A 17,560-nucleotide genomic window follows, 5' to 3' on the forward strand; every position below is an offset into this window, starting at 1 on the left:
GCCTCTTCAACAGTGGCAATTAGAGTACAAACTAATTTCATTAATAACTTTAAACTTTTCCAGAGTACACACACATGTAAGCCTGAGGAGTATGTGCATGTGTACGCACACATTTTTCAAAATAATTGCAAGTATGTTTAAAATAGAATTCAAATAATGCTTTAAAGAAACTTACAAATCTTTCAGTGGAGCTGTGATCTCTTATCTGGATTTCTAAGTTTTTGTAGACACAATTTATAATAAATAACAGCACAAAAATAGAATTTAAATTGCATGGGGAGATCACCTATCAGCCATTGCTGCTGATTTTGGCTTATAAAAACTGAATTCTGTGGAATTTGGATCCAAAAGTCAGTAAATAAACTGAATCACATAAATGAATGTAGCACATTTACATAAAAGAAAAGAAGTGCAACAAGTTTTTTTATAAATTTTTTATTTTTTTAGATTTTTTATTTTTTTAGATTTTTTAATGGTGGAGTTAGTTTCTTCATTTCATGAAGAAACTAACTCCACCATTAAAAAAGCTCATTCCTCAATAAAGATACATTTTCAAAAAATATCACTTCAGAAATGGTTAAATCGTGGGTTTTTTAAAAAAATCCTTTTTAAGAAAAAAAGGAAAAATATTTTCACTGTGCAGTGAAATATTTTTCTTCCGAGGTTATAAGATTTGCATTTATATAAAATGTCCTTCAACCACAGAGAGAAGGCAGATAAATTAGATTTATGGAATACCTTTAAAGCAATAATTACAGAAACTATGAATGCTTATATACCATTAAAATCGATCCTTCTCAGTTTGCTGACAAACTGAATAGGTCTGAATAGGTATTTTGCATCTACAGTCATGCATGACGAGCTCATTAGGAAGGGGAATGCCAGAAGCTCAGTCTAACAGGAAGCTTAATGATTTTGTGAAAGCTGAGAGGAAAGTAGAAGAGAAATTGAAGCTGCACATAAAAAAGGTGACCAAGGGATCTATCCAATTATATTAAGGGCAGCAGCAAAGGAGGTAAGCAAACCCTTGTCCATAATTATGAAAGCATCTTGGACTCAGGAGAAGTCCCTATGGACAGGAGATGTGCAAATGTATCCCCAATTCACAAAGGGAGATCAAAGAGTGACATGAGTATTTACAGACCTGTTAGCTTAACTTCTGTTCCAGGGAAAATATAGCATCTCTGGTTAAAGAAGTAATGCAGCACCATCAACACATGAATGCAATTATGCTGCAGTCACAGCATGGATTTGTTAAGTTCTCTGAGTGGCATAAACAGGTGGCAAGGAAAGCCCATGGTGTCCTATCGATGATTTATCAAATGTTGCCAGGCTCAGTACTCCAAATAATCAAAGTCTTTCCTTGTATGGTTTCCCTTTTACTGATCTCAGCATGCAAGTTGCATGTCTTTGGACTTTTAAAGAAGCCAGTCCATCATTGTTTTTTTTAGATGAGGTCTCCATTCGAAATACTGTGCCCAAGCATGGAGACCTCATCTGAAAAAACAATGACAGACTGGCTTCTTTAAAAGTCCAAAGACATGCAACTTGCATGCTGAGATCAATAAAACGGCAACCATACAAGGAAAGACTTTGATTATTTGGAGTACTGGGCCTGGCAACATGCACCTTAGAGGGGTACCTGATTGTGGTTTATAAGGCTGAGAGAATATGGGGGGGGGGTTAATAAAATGAATGAAGGCAGAATTTTCACTGTTATAAAGAATTTTAGAACTAGGGACCATAAATTCAAAGTTCACTGTAGAAAGTTTTCTTTTAGTCAGTGAGCCTATTAATGGAACAACTTACCTCTGTAGATAGTCGAGGCTGACAGGTTGAAGAAACTGAAAGGTTACTTAAATGAGGAGTGAAGTTCATAATTTTTATTTTCTCATCTACTTTTTACTTTTTTGCCTGGTACAGCAAAAGCCTATGGATTCCTTGCACTGTATGGTTAATAGTAATAGAATATCTTGGGCATACAATATTTTTATATTTTATGAATGGTATATTTTAATATTTAACTTTGTAATTCTGCAAAACTTAAGGTTTAATCCACTTCATTTTTTCTGTAACATTTTCAATAGTGAACTATCTACCCAGTTAATGAAATGATTACCCAGTCACCACAAGGCTTATTGTAAAACATGAGCAGATAAAAAAACTTAATTAAGCTTCTATAAAGTATTTATCTGGCTAACCACACACCAAAATGAATTCTGGTTAATAAAAAAAACGGTAAAAAAAATAAAATAGCTACTTTTGACAAGCATTAACTCTAACTGTAATAAATTTGGCACTTTAAAAATCTTTAAATTCACAAAATATTATTAATAATAATATAAATAATCAGAATCTGTGTTATCTTTTCTCACCTGTAATAAAATCTTGAATAGCTGCAATAAGGGGCTCTCCACTTCTAGGTGTTATAAGGTTATTTTTGGTCTGAAAAAAATTTTTATATAATATATATTTATATAGAAACACATATATAAGTACATAAAAAAAAATTCAACATATAATAAGCAATAGCTTGAACATGTAATTTTTTTTTTAACTAAATGTGGTCTGTTTGATTTCAACAAAAACAGAGCAAAATTTATGTAAATCAGCAAATGTACTTTTTCAATTAAATCATAGAGCAACAGTAATCTGATTAAACTTTCTAAGCTCAATAAGGATAACAGAGATCAGAAATACTCAACGTTTAAGGGAATTAATAAACAGATAAATTAATAGACAAATTAATAAATCTTTTCTGAAGTAATAAAAGACTATTTTTAATGGTAGTAAATGTAAATATGACCTTTTTTAGAGAAAGTCATTGTGCAAAACAGTCAAATATGACCTTTTTTGTACATTTGGGTGCAATACCGAATGTTGTAACATTAAAAAAAAATCCAATATATAACAAAGACACCGATGCCATATAGAGGAATTAACATTCATCACTGGATATGGTATGAGTTTTTATGTTACTCTGTTTTGCTGTCCTTTAGCTATCCAGTGTACTACCAATGTCAATACTCTTTCAAACTCCAATTAAGTAATTGCAGTAAACTCTATAACATCCAAGACTTTTATAACTCAGAATTCTTTAAAATCAGGAATTTGCAAAAAACGTCAACATTTTACAATCCAGAAATATTAAAGAAAGTAATCCTGCACTTGTATCAATGACTGCATTTGTTTTTAAGAAACCATCCAAAAAAAAAGTGACATTTCTTTCTTTATACAATGCTAGCAGGATCATCTTTTCCTTTAATCTGTTTTTGTGGCCAGTGGGATTAAAACTGGTCCTAAAAATGATCTTAATTTTCACAGCAGAACAAACTTGATTTTGCAAAAAGTTGCTCTGATATTACCACTTTCAAACAGACAACCTTGCCAAGAGGTTAATCAGTCATTTGTTTAAAAGATGAGACTGCTGTGACAACCTGTTTCAGGACTGAACGATTTCTCATTAGACAGCAAGTAGCCTCTAGTGATGTCTGCCGGGAGCAACTATTGATGATGTCACCAACAGACTGTCAGATTTTAAAGGGGGTAAAGAAAATATTATTATTCATGTGGGGACAAACGATATTAAACGTACACGATCTGACGATTCGTTGGAAAAATACAGGACCATGCTGAGGAAATGTCGCGAGCTAGGCCATAATGTCTATGTGTCTGCAATTCTGCCCAGACACGATAGGAGGGATTATATGTTAAGAGCCTTGTGGATTAACTCAAGACTTGAAGGAATCTGCAAGGCTTTAGGGGGTAAATTTCTATCAGCATGGCCCACACTTGTAGGTAGAAGGAATTTGTTTTGTAGAGACGGGATACACTTAAACAAAGGTGGTGCAAAAGTTTTTGCCAGTATTATTGAGGATACCTTAAAGGCTCAGGGAAACTGCTAGTTAGGGGGAATGTGGGTAATACTGACACGCGTTTATCTGATAATATTGGTCAATGTAACTCTTGCACATACCTTAAGAGTTCTTATCTGTTACCCCAACTGGACGTATTATCTAGATGTTCTGGGGCCAAAGACGTTTCACGTGAGCGGGTAGCTAATATCAGGGAAGAGAGCCTAAAAAACTTCAAGGGTTGTGTTAGGGTTGTTAAATATACAAGAACAGTAAATCTTAATTGTTTATACAGTAACGTTAGAAGTGTCGTCAATAAAATGAGCGAATTCGAACTGCTGGTTAAAACAAGTAACGCGGACATAATAGGGCTTACAGAGACGTGGTGCCACCCGGAAATAGGGGATGATGAGTTTCAGTACGGCTTGTATAATGTATTTAGGAAGGATAGAGTAGATAGAAGGGGTGGTGGGGTAATGCTTCTTATCAGAAGCAGCCTGAGTGCGACGATAGCTTTCCCGGATTCAGACATTTCACATGCTAGTATAGAGTCTGTATGGTGTGAGATAGTTGGAAACAAAGGTACAATGCGAGTAGGAGTAATCTACAGACCAGGTGATTGTGAAGACTATGACAAAAGCCTCTACATGCAAATGGAATGGGCAAGTAAGCGTCAATGCCTTATTATGGGTGATTTCAATTTGCCTCTAATTGATTGGAGTAAATGGGAAGGAAACTCGACATGGGGAACAAAATTTTTAAATCAACTAGATGACTGTTATTTGTATCAACATGTCAGGGAAAGTACTAGAGAAAAGAATATCCTAGACCTCATCATCACACATGAATCAGATGACATAACAGGGCTGACAGTAGAGGAACCAGTAGCAGGAAGTGATCACGGAGTTCTACGGTGGATGATGACGAGAGAGGTAGCAGAAGTAAAAGGCAAAGGAATGGGTTTTAATTTCAGAAAAGGAAATTACGATGCCTTAAGGTACTACATGGCCTCTATTAACTGGGTAGATATCGCGCAGAGAATGAATACAATTGAACTGTGGTACGCTTTTAAAACATTAATCACAGATGCCTTGAATGCGTATATACCATTAAAAAAATACTCCACGAGAAGAGTTCCAAGTTGGATGAATAGTGAAGTTGCTACATTACTTGAGCAGAAAAAGGTGGCATGGAAAAGTTACAGAGCAATAAAAAGTACTGAAGCCTATAACAGCTACAAGGTGATGTGTAATAGAGCCACAGAAAAGGTTCGACAGGCAAAGGCAGTTTATGAGAAATCACTAGCAAACAGAGCAAAGAGGGGGGATAAAGAATTCTTCACATATATAAATGCCAAGAAGAGCAGGACAAACCAGATCGGACCTTTACGTAAGGGAAAGGGGATAGTAATAAATACACCAGCTGCCGTTGCAGATGAACTCAACAGTTATTTTGCATCGATATTTACAAATGAAAAGCCTTTTGTGGCAATGGGAAATTGTGGGAGCGAAGTTAAAAAATATGTAATTAATGATATTGAAATTTCGCAAGATTATTTAATGAAAAAACTTTCAAGCCTACAGACCAGTAAGGCTCCTGGAGTTGATGGAATATACCCTATAATCTTGAGAGAGGCGGCAAGCGAGTGCATTGAACCACTGAGGCTGGTTATGCGAGCATCACTAGACTCTGGGGAGATTCCCTTGGATTGGAAAAGTGCAAATGTATCTCCCATACATAAGGGTGGCTCTAAAAGTGAAGTGGGAAATTATCGACCTGTCAGTCTGACTTCAGTAGTAGGGAAAATCATGGAGGCAATGATCAAGGGTGGAATTCAGGATCATTTGGATCGAATTGAAATTCTCAAGGATACTCAGCATGGTTTTGTAAAGGGAAAATCATGTTTAACAAATCTGGTTCGCTATTTCGAAAGGGTCACTCACGAGCTGGATTTAGGGAATAATTTCGACATTGTTTATTTAGATTTCAGCAAAGCTTTTGACTCAGTCCCACATGAGCGGTTGCTTTATAAGCTGGAACAGGTTGGAATCACTGGGAAAATCCTTAGATGGATAGAAGGATGGCTTCAGGGCAGGAGGCAGAGGGTTGTGATAAATGGCTATTCCTCAGATTGGGTTGATGTAAGAAGTGGGGTTCCCCAAGAATCAGTATTAGGACCACTGTTGTTTTTAATTTTCATAAACGACATTGATGAAGGGATAGAGGGTGTGATGTCTAAATTTGCAGATGATGTTAAAATTGGTAGAGTAGTTAATGATCACTGTCAAGCTGAGCTTCTTCAGAGAGACCTAGATAGACTTCAAGAATGGTCAGAAAAATGGCAGCTGTGCTTTAATTGAACAAAGTGTAAGGTATTACACCTGGGAAACAGTAATCCCAAAATAACTTATTCACTTGGCGGAGTTCAACTAAACCCAGTACTGGAGGAAAGGGACTTGGGTGTTACGATACGGTCAGACATGAAATTCTCTGAGCATTGTAAACAGGTTGCAAGGAAGGCCCATGGTGTCTATCGATGATCTATCGAACTTTTGCAAGTAGAGATAAGGACGTGATAATCCCATTATATAAGGCTTATGTTAGACCACACTTGGAATACTGTGTTCAAGTATGGAGACCGCACCTAAAGAAAGACATCGAGCTTCTTGAAAGGGTGCAAAGAAGGGTAACTCGCCTGGTGAGATTGGCAAAAGGGCGTCCTTATGAAGAAAGACGTTGAATATGTGGGTTGCAGAGTTTGGAAACTAGACATCTTAGAGGAGATTTGATTGAGGTGTTTAAGGCTCTGAGAGGCATCAGTAAAATGAATGAGGACAAAATTTTCAAGATTATAAATGATGCTAGAACTAGGGGACATAAATTCAAGTTACGGGGAGAAATGTTTAGATTGGACTGCAGGAAGTTTTACTTTAGCCAGCGGGTTATAAATTACTGGAATAAGTTGCCTTCGTGGGTGGTAGAGGCCGACAGTTTGGGGAAATTCAAAGGTCATCTGGATAGTACTTTCGGGTAAGGGAAGCGCATAGGATGATAGGATTAATTTCCTTTTTATTTATTTTTTATTTCATTTTATTATTTTTATTTATTTATTAATTATTATTATTTATTTATTTATTTAATTTTTGTTTTTATCATTGTTTTGTTCGGATTTTTTTTTTTTTTTTTTTTTTTTTTTTTGGCTGGTGCAGCATAAGCCATAGGCTTTCTTGCACCATACGGCCGTTACTAATACTAATACTAATACAACATGCAGCAAAATTAAATCCTACTGCCCACAAAAATAGATGAAAGGATAAGATAGTCATTATAAATGTTTAGAGAGGTAAATAAGTTCAACTGCTCGTGTTTAACATTTACTGAAATATGCTCCTATACAACTGCTCAGCCACTGGGTATACCTCTCTAAAATCCAGCACCTCTCTATCCCTAAAAGTGCCAGGTTTAAAGTCAAAGAATCACTTCAAATGCATGTGGTTTGAAGTCAAAGAATCACTTCAATTACAACTCATGTGGCACAAAAGCTGCAGACAATATTATCTGACCTTTAAGTTTCATGTTAATACAAATATTAATAAGAATTTTAATAAAACGTTTTTTAAAGTTAAAAAAGTGGCTATGTTACTCTATGCAAGAAAGACAAAGTATAAAAAGCATGCCTCAACATTCACTTACCCCCATTAAAACCAATGCTTCTGCTCTTGCTTCTTCAGTTTGAGGAAGATGAAGGTTCATTTCATCTCCATCAAAATCTGCATTATAAGGAGTACAAACACACTCATTAAATCGAAAAGTTCGGTGAGGCAAAACACGAGCCTAGAATTAGAAGAATAAAATATACAGTAGCAGCCACAAAAACTGCATCCTCTCCCCACTTAAAGTTTATCTATTTCATTATTATATAACTGTACATGTGAAATTGTTTCACTATCCTGTTATATTAACATGCAACTGCATAATAACTAAATGCTTCTCATTTGCAGACTGTTTAACGGATAGTGCATTTATGCATCATGCTTTGCATAAAGGCATAGGTTTCAATTCAGCAGCAGTATGGCATTAAAAAAAAAAAAAGGATAACTCTGAGGAAGAAAGGTGTATGCAATTATTGCTACTGATAGGAGAGCTTTACTGGTCAATGTATTTCTAAACAGATTGGATTTAATCTGTCCTCTGCATCAAGAATTCTTAAAAAGAAGCATAAAATCAGAAATATCAAATGAAAATCTGTAACAGCACTAAAGTAATTTACTACTGCAGTACAGGACGGATTCATTGTCTATGCTTCCATTATCATCACACAACCTCTACAGAGCCTAAAAGCCATGTTGAAAGGAAAATATTGATATGTAAAGTCAACTGAAAGCACCTAATGAAGACTTGTCATGAGTGGTCTGAAAAAAAAACACTGGACTTCTTACTTAGTCAATGTGTTTTCAGACCACTCATCAGTAAGAGAATAAAAAACATATTGGGGGGAGGGGTTCAAAAAAGATTTTTATTCACCCAGAAATAGTGTGATAGAAGGGTGAAACAACAAATACAATGTATTACACTTTTCAACATAGTCACCAGACAAAATGACACATTTTTTCTGCCTCTCAATACATTTTCACAATAATTTGGCATAATTTTATGCAAAATTATTCATGAAAACTACACAAAGAAACCATTGAGCAAGATAACACTGAAAGACACCATTATTTGTATCTGGTACTGAGCTAGGCAATGATTCCATCAAGAATCCGATACATTGTCTGCTAGATTAATTACCACAAGGCAGTAATTAAAGCTCACGGTAAATAACAAAATATATAATATTTTTTATAAAGGAGCTATAGGCTTATGTCACAATCTTATATTTATCGACATTGTTTTTTGTTTTTCTTTTTTTTAAGGTTAATGTTCATTTATAACATTGGTAACAAAGGAAAAGGAATTTGCAGTGCATTTCTGTGAGTTTTTTTAAATAAATATGTCTAAATAGTTGGTTTTGTAATATTTGTCAACATAATATGGTATTCAATAATTTTTGATCTATTAAGACAAATTCAGTCTATGATAGGAGCAATTAGTTCAGTTCCACTGCTTTTTTATGAAAAATTTAGAGTGATGCTATTTATATGGCTGAAAAAAATATGAATAAATGAGTAGCATACAAGAAGTATGGGAAGTAAGTGAAGAAATATATACATAAAACTGAAACAAATGTTAAACCAACAGTTCAAGAAATAGAGCAAAGGCATATAAATGAAATGTGATAATATGCAAAGTAAATTTAAATCTTAACAGAATTGATTAACATCAACAAACAAATGATTAAGCATTATATGAGACTATTATATTAGAGAATTGAATATGAAGAATTATAGATTTATTATATTTTTAAAAAAATGGAAAACCAGCTAGTTAATAGTGAAAGAACAAGTATATGTGCCCTAAGCAATAAACAAAAAAAGAAGTCTCAAAAAAATTATAATAACAAAATATCACTAAAATAATTATCATATAAGGATATATACACTGAATGGTACATTATCAAGGGCATCTGAATAATAATCGACACCATTCAGAGCATCTGAATAATAATCGACAAAAGCTATCTGTTTCTGATTGCTATTCTCAGTAATAGTAGGACCTAATAATATGCTAATAGGCCTAACAGGAATGTAATAAAATTTCAATAATTTATAAGTTTAGGAACATACTGAAAGTATAACAGCTAACCCAACAGGTAATGTGCACGTGTGTGTTTAAATGTGATATTTTCACACTATTTTATTTTACGCTAGTATCTTTAGTAGCTTTATTATTTGATTCTAAATCATTCTTGGTTTTTGCCTGTTTTTTTTTGGTTTACTAATTTTAATTAATTTGCACAGTCACTACACTTCTGTCTGCTTACTACATATCTCTACACTTTTTAAATATACATATATATATTTGGTACTAATACTTTTTAAATAAATATGTGTGTGTGTGTGTGTGTGTGTGTGTGTGTGTGTGTGTGTGTGTGTGTGTGTGTGTGTGTGTGTGTGTGTGTGTGTGGTAGGTCATCAGTGTAAATTCTGATAATCAGTGTAAATTCTGATAATTTACACTGATGTTTGTATACCTAAAGGAGGAGGGGAATCATATAGAAAGAACAGAGTAATTCCATAAACTTTGCTAACCTACAGTAAAGATATATAATGAAGTATATAACCAATGATTTTTAAAATGCTTGCTTAAATGAAAGAATAATTGATTATCAAATCTAAAAGAGAATTTAAAGAGAGCAGAATTAACTTAATACAGCTTTAGTAAACTGTAATATTAAATAAATATAATTGAAAAGATATCAATAAATTAATCAAAATTGTGAAGTAATTCATGCTGAACTCCACATGAGATTTGTACTTAAGTGGGAGACTTATTATATACTGAACAAGTTCCATTACGCTTAAGTAAATTAAAATATAAATTTTCAAATTATATTTTTATATTAACCAATTTCAAATATAAATTTTATTTTATTTCAAGCACTGCATTAAAACATCCTCCTGAAATCCTGTAGTTCTACACTGATACTCAACAGCATCTAAATTCATCTGCTGGTAAGTAGGCATTCTAACCTAGATACAAATTGCATTTACAACATATAAATCATTGAAAAACATTTAATCTAGAATTATATTCTTATTTAGGAATTAAATTAAAAATTTAACATGAAAAAGTACCTGATGTGTTTTGCAAAGCTAGTGGGTACTGTGCAACGTTAACTATATAGGTACCAACCAGCACAAGGATTTGTGGTACTAAAAATGGAATTTTAATTTTTAGTTTGATTTCAGCAAGAGCATCTTGAGTTACATAAATATGATAACATTCTCAAAATTTCTAAATTGTGTATAAGTATAGTGCGAAAGCATCAATAATACATAGCCAAATCTGAATTAACAGAATGTTAGCAAAACGGCATCGTTTTAAGTTATATCTCATATTCTGAATACCTTCACAACGAGTTTCCATGATATTGCACCACTTCGAATAAGTAACACTTCACCTGAGGAGAAGGCTAATGTTACTTATTCTCAGATGGATACAACCACCCAGACGGCACCGTTTCAGGGCTATTTGGCCCTTCTTCGGTGGGTGGGTAGGTAGGTACCCAAGTGATGCAATGATAGCAAAACAGTTATGAAGTATAACTCCACAATATGAGAGATGCCTGATGGTATGATGTGTTTAGACTATAAAGCGTTTAGGGCTGAAGCCTCAAACTATGGAAAAGTCTAGACTATGTATAAGTAGAGTGCAAAAGCATCAATAATACATAGCCAAATCTGAAATAGGGCACCGTTTCAGGGCCAAATAGCCCTGAAATGGTGCCGTCTGGGTGGTGGTATCCATCTGAGAATAAGTAACATTAGTCTTCTCCTCAGGTGAAGCATTACTTATTCGAAGTAGTGCAATATCATGGCAACTCGTTGTGAAGGTATTCACAATACGAGATATAACTTAAAACAATGCCGTTTAGCTAACATTCTTTTCATTCAGTTTTGGCTATGTATTATTGATGCTTTTGCACTATACTTATACACAGTCTAGACTTTTCCATAGCTTGAGGCTTCAGCCCTAAACGCTTTATAATTTCTAAATTGTTAATTTATTTTCTTTATTTCTTTTTTCTAGACTTGAAAACAAACTCCAAATTTGAGATTGAAACTTCATCACTGATAGAGAAAGATTCTCAGTTTTAAGCACGTGGTTACTCAATAGTCATTAAGTGTACTTTGGGATATGCTACTTATTAGTAGCATATCCCAAAGTAGCATACTCTTATCCAACAAATCTCATTTGAGTTAAATATAAATTATTTCGTAATAACTCTGATTTAGTGAATTATAATATCCTGCACAACTTTCATGCAACATTTAATGCATAGCATTCTATGGATTTACAATTTAAAATATGAAATTAATCCGTATTTTTCAAAAGTCAGTTATTTAGATGTTTTTTTTTTCAAAAAATCTTAAGCAGAAAGATATAAAAGTCAGTAACATATTCTGAGACTAACAATTTGTGTTAACGTAAAAAGATTAGTTGTTGTTGTTATTTAGGAGCATTAGCAACTAAGGCCATATTGCTCTGGGGATATGCGGTGGACATTCCCTGACCTTTCCGCATCCTCCGTATTTGGTGGCTCACAGGCTAGAACCCCAGTCTAATCAAGAAGCATGTGCTACGCACTGCTGCTCCTGCCAACCTGGCTATGGAGGTGCCAAAGAGGTTAGAAGTTAATATCAGTCACACTCTCGCACCCATCCATGGGTGCGAGAGTACACACGAACAGGCGAAGTTTTTACGGGCTACAGCAAATAGAGAAGTCTTGCATTTTTATTGACTTAAATTGGCATATTAATTTATTTTTTAGAGTTGCTTTATATTCCTAGTAACAATACTTTAGTTTAACTTGAATTTAGATAGAGATTTTGTAGGTTATTACTTAATATCAGTAAGGGTATCAAATCCACGTGTTGAACAGGTTTTGCAGCTCCCGCGATCAAAAGGTTTTTAATTATACTTAGCCACTTTATTGACTTAATTGTTAGATTAAATTATTTTCTATAAGTAGCTTATAGACCTAGTCAAGCTCCGTGGTTTATTTTGAATTTAGATAGCGCAATTTGGAAAGTAAATAATACCTCGTGTCCATAGATTAACCGTTCGTAAATTGCCGCCATTGTTATACGATGCGTGCGTACCAAACTTGATAGCATAAGGTCTAACGGAAAACTAGATAGCGAGTATAGTAGTATCAATTAATCAGTAAAATTTATTAATCTTATTAAATTTCATTGTCAACTGAATTGTACTTTAACTAAATAAATATAGCGACCTAGTTTTTACAAACATAACATCATAAGTTAATACATATAAGTTGACCGGGGATAAGAAAGTCATATAATGTAACTCGGAGATAACATTCGATACCGAAATACACTATATATATATATAGTGTTATAACTGCATTGGGATATAAGTTTAGGGTTATATTTTGTATTGGAATTTTATTGAACTTGAATAGAAATCATGACTCAGACCAGAGAAGAAAAGCAAAAGGCTCAAACTAATGGAAGTGCTGTGGCTCAGGAGAGAACTGAGGGAGGAAGTTGTCCTCTGAATCACAGTCTATTGAAATGCACTGCTTGTATGTTTGTGGAACAATCGGGAACGGGACATGATATTGCCAAGGGGAATGTCTTTGTGTGTGTGTGTGTGTGTGCATGATGTAAGGAGTGCGAGGAAATAAGGCAGATTACGAGAAATCTTTGGCGAAGGACGCAAAGAAAAACAGCAAAGAGTTCTTTACTTGTGTAAACTCTAGAAGGAAGGGGATGAATCAGATTGGTCCAATTAACATATGTGGTTCGACTATTGATGATCCTGCTAAGTAGCTGATAAACCAAATGAATATTTTGCATCTACATTCACACATGAGGAGTTATTCAAGGAGGGGAATGCCAGAAGTTTATCAAACTCTAACAAGGAGCTAAGTGATTTTGTCATAACTGAGAGCAAAGTGGAGGAGAAATTGTTGAAGTTAAACATAAAAAAGACACCTGAGGCAGATGGAATCTTTCCAGTTATAATGAAGGAGGCAGAAAGGGAAGTAAGCAAACCCTTAGCCATAATAATGAGAGCATCCTTAGAGTCAGGGGAGGTCCCCATGGACTGGAGATGTGCAAATGTATCCCCAATTCACAAAGGGGGTTCAAAGGGCGACACAAATAATTATAGACCTGTTAGTTTAACTTCTGTTCCAGGGAAATTAATGGGGGCACTGGTTAAAGAAGCATTGCAGGATCATCTAAACAAGACTTCAGTTATAGCTCGTACACAGCATGGGTTTGTTAAGGGGAAGTCTTGTCTGATTAATTTGATTGGATACTATGATGTAGTCACAAAGGAACTGGATGCAAAGAATAGCCTTGATATTATATATTTGGATCTTAGAAAGGCCTTTGATACTGTTGCACATGGAAGATTGCTGCACAAATTGAGCAGTGTGGCATTGGAGGCAAATTGCTGCTATGGATAAAGGGATGGTTGAATGGGAGAAGACAGAGAGTGGTAATAAATGGACACTGCTCTTTGTGGACTAATGTTATTAGTGGAGTCCCTCAGGGTTCAGTGTTGGGTACATTGTTGTTTTCTGTATTTATAATTGATATCGATGATGGTATATCAAGCTTAATGTCCAAGTTTGCAGACAATACGAAGGTTGGCAGGGTTGTTAATGACACTACTGACAGTACACTGCTGCAACAGGATCTAGAAAAGTTGAGTAGATGGGCTGAGAGGTGGCAAATGAAGTTTAACATTGACAAATGTAAAGTACTACAAAGGCCTCTGCAGCCGAGTGGTCAGGAGCGGGAGTGCAGCAGCACATGCTCTTTGAGTAGACAGGGGTTCAAGCCCCTGACTGCTAAATACAGTCAATCTGCCAACCCACACTGGACCAGCGTGGCAGATTATGGTCTATTTCCTTCAACACGAATTGTTGAGGAGGCTTCCATCCTGCAGTGAGTTGATAATGGCTGCAGTTTGCTTTTACTTTTTTTTTTACATATGGGAAGCAGTAATCCCACAGTAATGTATCAACTCTGTGGTACCACACTGACAGAGGTAGAGAATGAAAAGGACCTGGGGGTATTGTGCATGCAAATATGACGTTTTCTGAGCAGTGCAGACGGTCTGCAAGAGTAGCTCATGGTGTCTTGTCAATGATATACAAGAATTTTTCTAGTAGGGATAAGAGGGTGATTATCCCCTTGTATAAGGCAATGGTCAGGCCACACCTTGAGTACTGATATACAGGTCTGGAGGCCAACAAGATTAGTGAACAGAACAAAGGGTTGCTCTTATGAAGAAAGGCTTAAGTTTTGCAAATTACAGTGTCTGGAGACTAGGCACTTGCGAGGTGATCTGACTGAGGTGTATAAAGCCTTGAATGGTTTGAGCATGCTCAATGCTGATGGGATTCTTCCTCTTGCTCAGAATAATCGCCTGAGAGGACATAAATTCAAATTGAGAAAAGACGGTTGTAGGATAGATGTGCAGAAGTTTGCCTTTAGCCAGCGGGTGGTTGATTGCTGAACAAACTTCCATCTATCGTAGAAGTTGATAGCTTAAATAGATTCAAGGCAGAACTTGACAAACATTCGGAGCGAGGGGATGGGTGAAATAAGAGGGTTTTTTTTTTTTTTTTGGCTGATGCTATATAAGCTTGCTTTCTTGCATCATGTGCCCTTGCTAATGCTAATAAATTAAAAATTCATCTAAGGATTGGAAAAATGTTACACAAAACTTTGCCAATTTGAGAACAGGGCCCATTTTAAGTTTAATACAAGAAACCTAATTTTAGTCAAAAATATAATGTTTTAACCCCTCCAGCATTTGGAATGAGAGAAGCCAGATAGCATCAGGAAAAATACTTCCCATAGAAACAAAAATTTCCAACTACACTCTGACTTTTAAAGCCATGAGCAGTGGCTGGCCAATAACAGAATCAACCAATAATGCATCATTAAACTGCTTTCTTTCACACCATGTTTAATTCATATTTCAATTAGCAGAATCAATCTGTTACTAAAGACCACTCAAGCAGCAAGTAACAGAATCATTTAAGGTATTACCAGTATTCCACACAATCAGTAATATTTTGAAAAAATGTGCATCTCCCACTAAGCTAAATAACTAATTACATAATACAAAAAAATTATTCTGTAATCAAAATAATAATTATTAAATTCTGCAAAAAAAAAGTTAATTATTATTACATTAATATCAAAAAATTACTTACAATATGTGCCATGATACTTAATTTGTGCAAGGAAGGCTGCCTATTAAATAGCACTATATCTCCATCCATCATATGCCGTTCAACAATGTCTCCATACTTAAAAAGAAAAGTTTATTTCATTTAGTCTAATTAAAATTTATTTTTATATACAGGGTGTCTCAAAAATACACGGCATAACTTCAGAAATGAGTTCCTCATATGTAGACAATAAAAATATTTTATATGAGCATAGTTCCAGAAATGTTTGGATCCCGAGCATTTCCAGAACTATGTAAACAATAAAAATATTAACTGGAATGTCTTATCTCCCACAGGTGATTTCCTTCATCACAAGGTACTGACAGAATCTGGTGGTTTTCCATTCCGACCATGTACTCAAATCAGGAGCAAGCGGATATGCGCTTTATGTACGGTTTGGCAGACGGCAATGCTCTGGAGGCTCGTCGTTTGTACCACGAAAGGTTCCCAGGACAAAGATGCCCAGACAGCAAAACGTTTGAAGGTATCCATCACTGCCTTTGTGAACAAGGGACCTTTACACCTTGTGCTGCCGACAGAGGACGACCAAGATCTACGACTCCTTAAGTAGAGGAAGAGATTTTGGATGTTGTGCATGCCACTCCTGGAATCAGCACACGCAGAATAGCAATGCAACTGGCTGTTCAATGTTCAACTATTTGGAGAGTGTTGCAAGAACACCAACTGTATCCTTACCATCTGCAACGGGTACAGGCCTTGTCACCAGCAGATTACCCTGCACGAGTAACGTTCTGTCAGTGGTTCTTGCAGCAGTGTAGTACAACTCCTCACTTTCCTGCCTTAGTGATATTCACATGAGACGGAATCCAAAACTTTCACAATCAGCATGTATGGGTTGAGGAAAACCCACATGCAATTCTACCATCACATCACCAACATCAGTTAGCCTCAACATCTGGGCAGGTGTTTTTGGTGATAAGTTATTTGGGCCCTACGTACTTCCAAACAAACTCGCAGGGCAGGCATATAGAAACTTTCTGGAAAACAACATGCCTGATTTTGAACAATTACTATAAAGTGGTGTGAACAGTTAAGTGTCATAGACAGACCTTCAAAGTTCAGAAACCAAGCATTTCCGGAACTATGTTGATGTAAAATATTTTTATTATCTATATATGAGGAACTCATTCCTGAAGTTATGCCGTGTATTTTTGAGACACCCTGTATATATAGTGACATCTTAACTTAGATGAGAGTTATTTTATAGAATATCTCATGCAATTTAAATTCACACACAATGTAAATAATCACCAAAAAATGTGATAATAGGCCTATGAGAGTAACTCTCACTTCTAGCTAAGTTACCTCTATCGGTACATACCATTTGTTTTCTTTGGTTGGAAGACTGGGCACTAAAGAAAATGATGAGCAACCAAAGAGATTCATTCATCTTTATTGATTTACTTTTTTTTTTTTTCTTTATTTTTCGTACAGTAAAAAAAAAAAAAAGTATGTTCACTATAACCAACATATACAGTACAATACAAACAACAACTGAGAGAGAGAGAGAGAGAGAGGAGTGGACGGTAGTCTTAGGCAGATTGATGAGAGGGATCATCATGGTCAGATTCCATTCCCACAGATTCGAACCAGATAGGTGGGTTTGGTTTTGGTTTTTTTTTAGGAGCATTAGGGATATGTGGTGGTCATTCCCTGACCTTTCCGCATCCTCCATATTTGGTGTCATGGGCTTGAACACCGGTCTATTCAAAAAGCGTGTGTATGCACTGCTGCTCCTGCCCACCTGGCTACGGAGGCACCTCCAGATAGGTGGGGGCATTACACTGAGGCACACCACTCT

At 35.4% G+C, this 17,560-nt stretch overlaps 1 protein-coding gene across 1 annotated transcript in view; it reads right to left on the reverse strand.

Annotated features, from left to right (window-relative positions):
• The window catches only part of Polr3A (RNA polymerase III subunit A), a 185,307-nt gene that overhangs the window by 101,743 nt on the left and 66,004 nt on the right, over positions 1–17,560 (reverse strand). The window contains exons 14-16 of the mRNA XM_090371374.1: positions 15,721–15,816; positions 7,548–7,688; positions 2,376–2,445 (exon numbers count right to left, since the gene is read on the reverse strand). Coding sequence (XP_090227500.1) covers positions 2,376–2,445; positions 7,548–7,688; positions 15,721–15,816 — 307 coding nt within the window. The remainder of the gene's footprint in view (positions 1–2,375; positions 2,446–7,547; positions 7,689–15,720; positions 15,817–17,560) is intronic.

This window comes from Mastigoproctus giganteus, chromosome 4 (genome assembly GCF_048544385.1).
Source record: "Mastigoproctus giganteus isolate SK-2022 chromosome 4, ASM4854438v1, whole genome shotgun sequence".
Classification (NCBI taxonomy): domain Eukaryota; kingdom Metazoa; phylum Arthropoda; class Arachnida; order Uropygi; family Thelyphonidae; genus Mastigoproctus; species Mastigoproctus giganteus.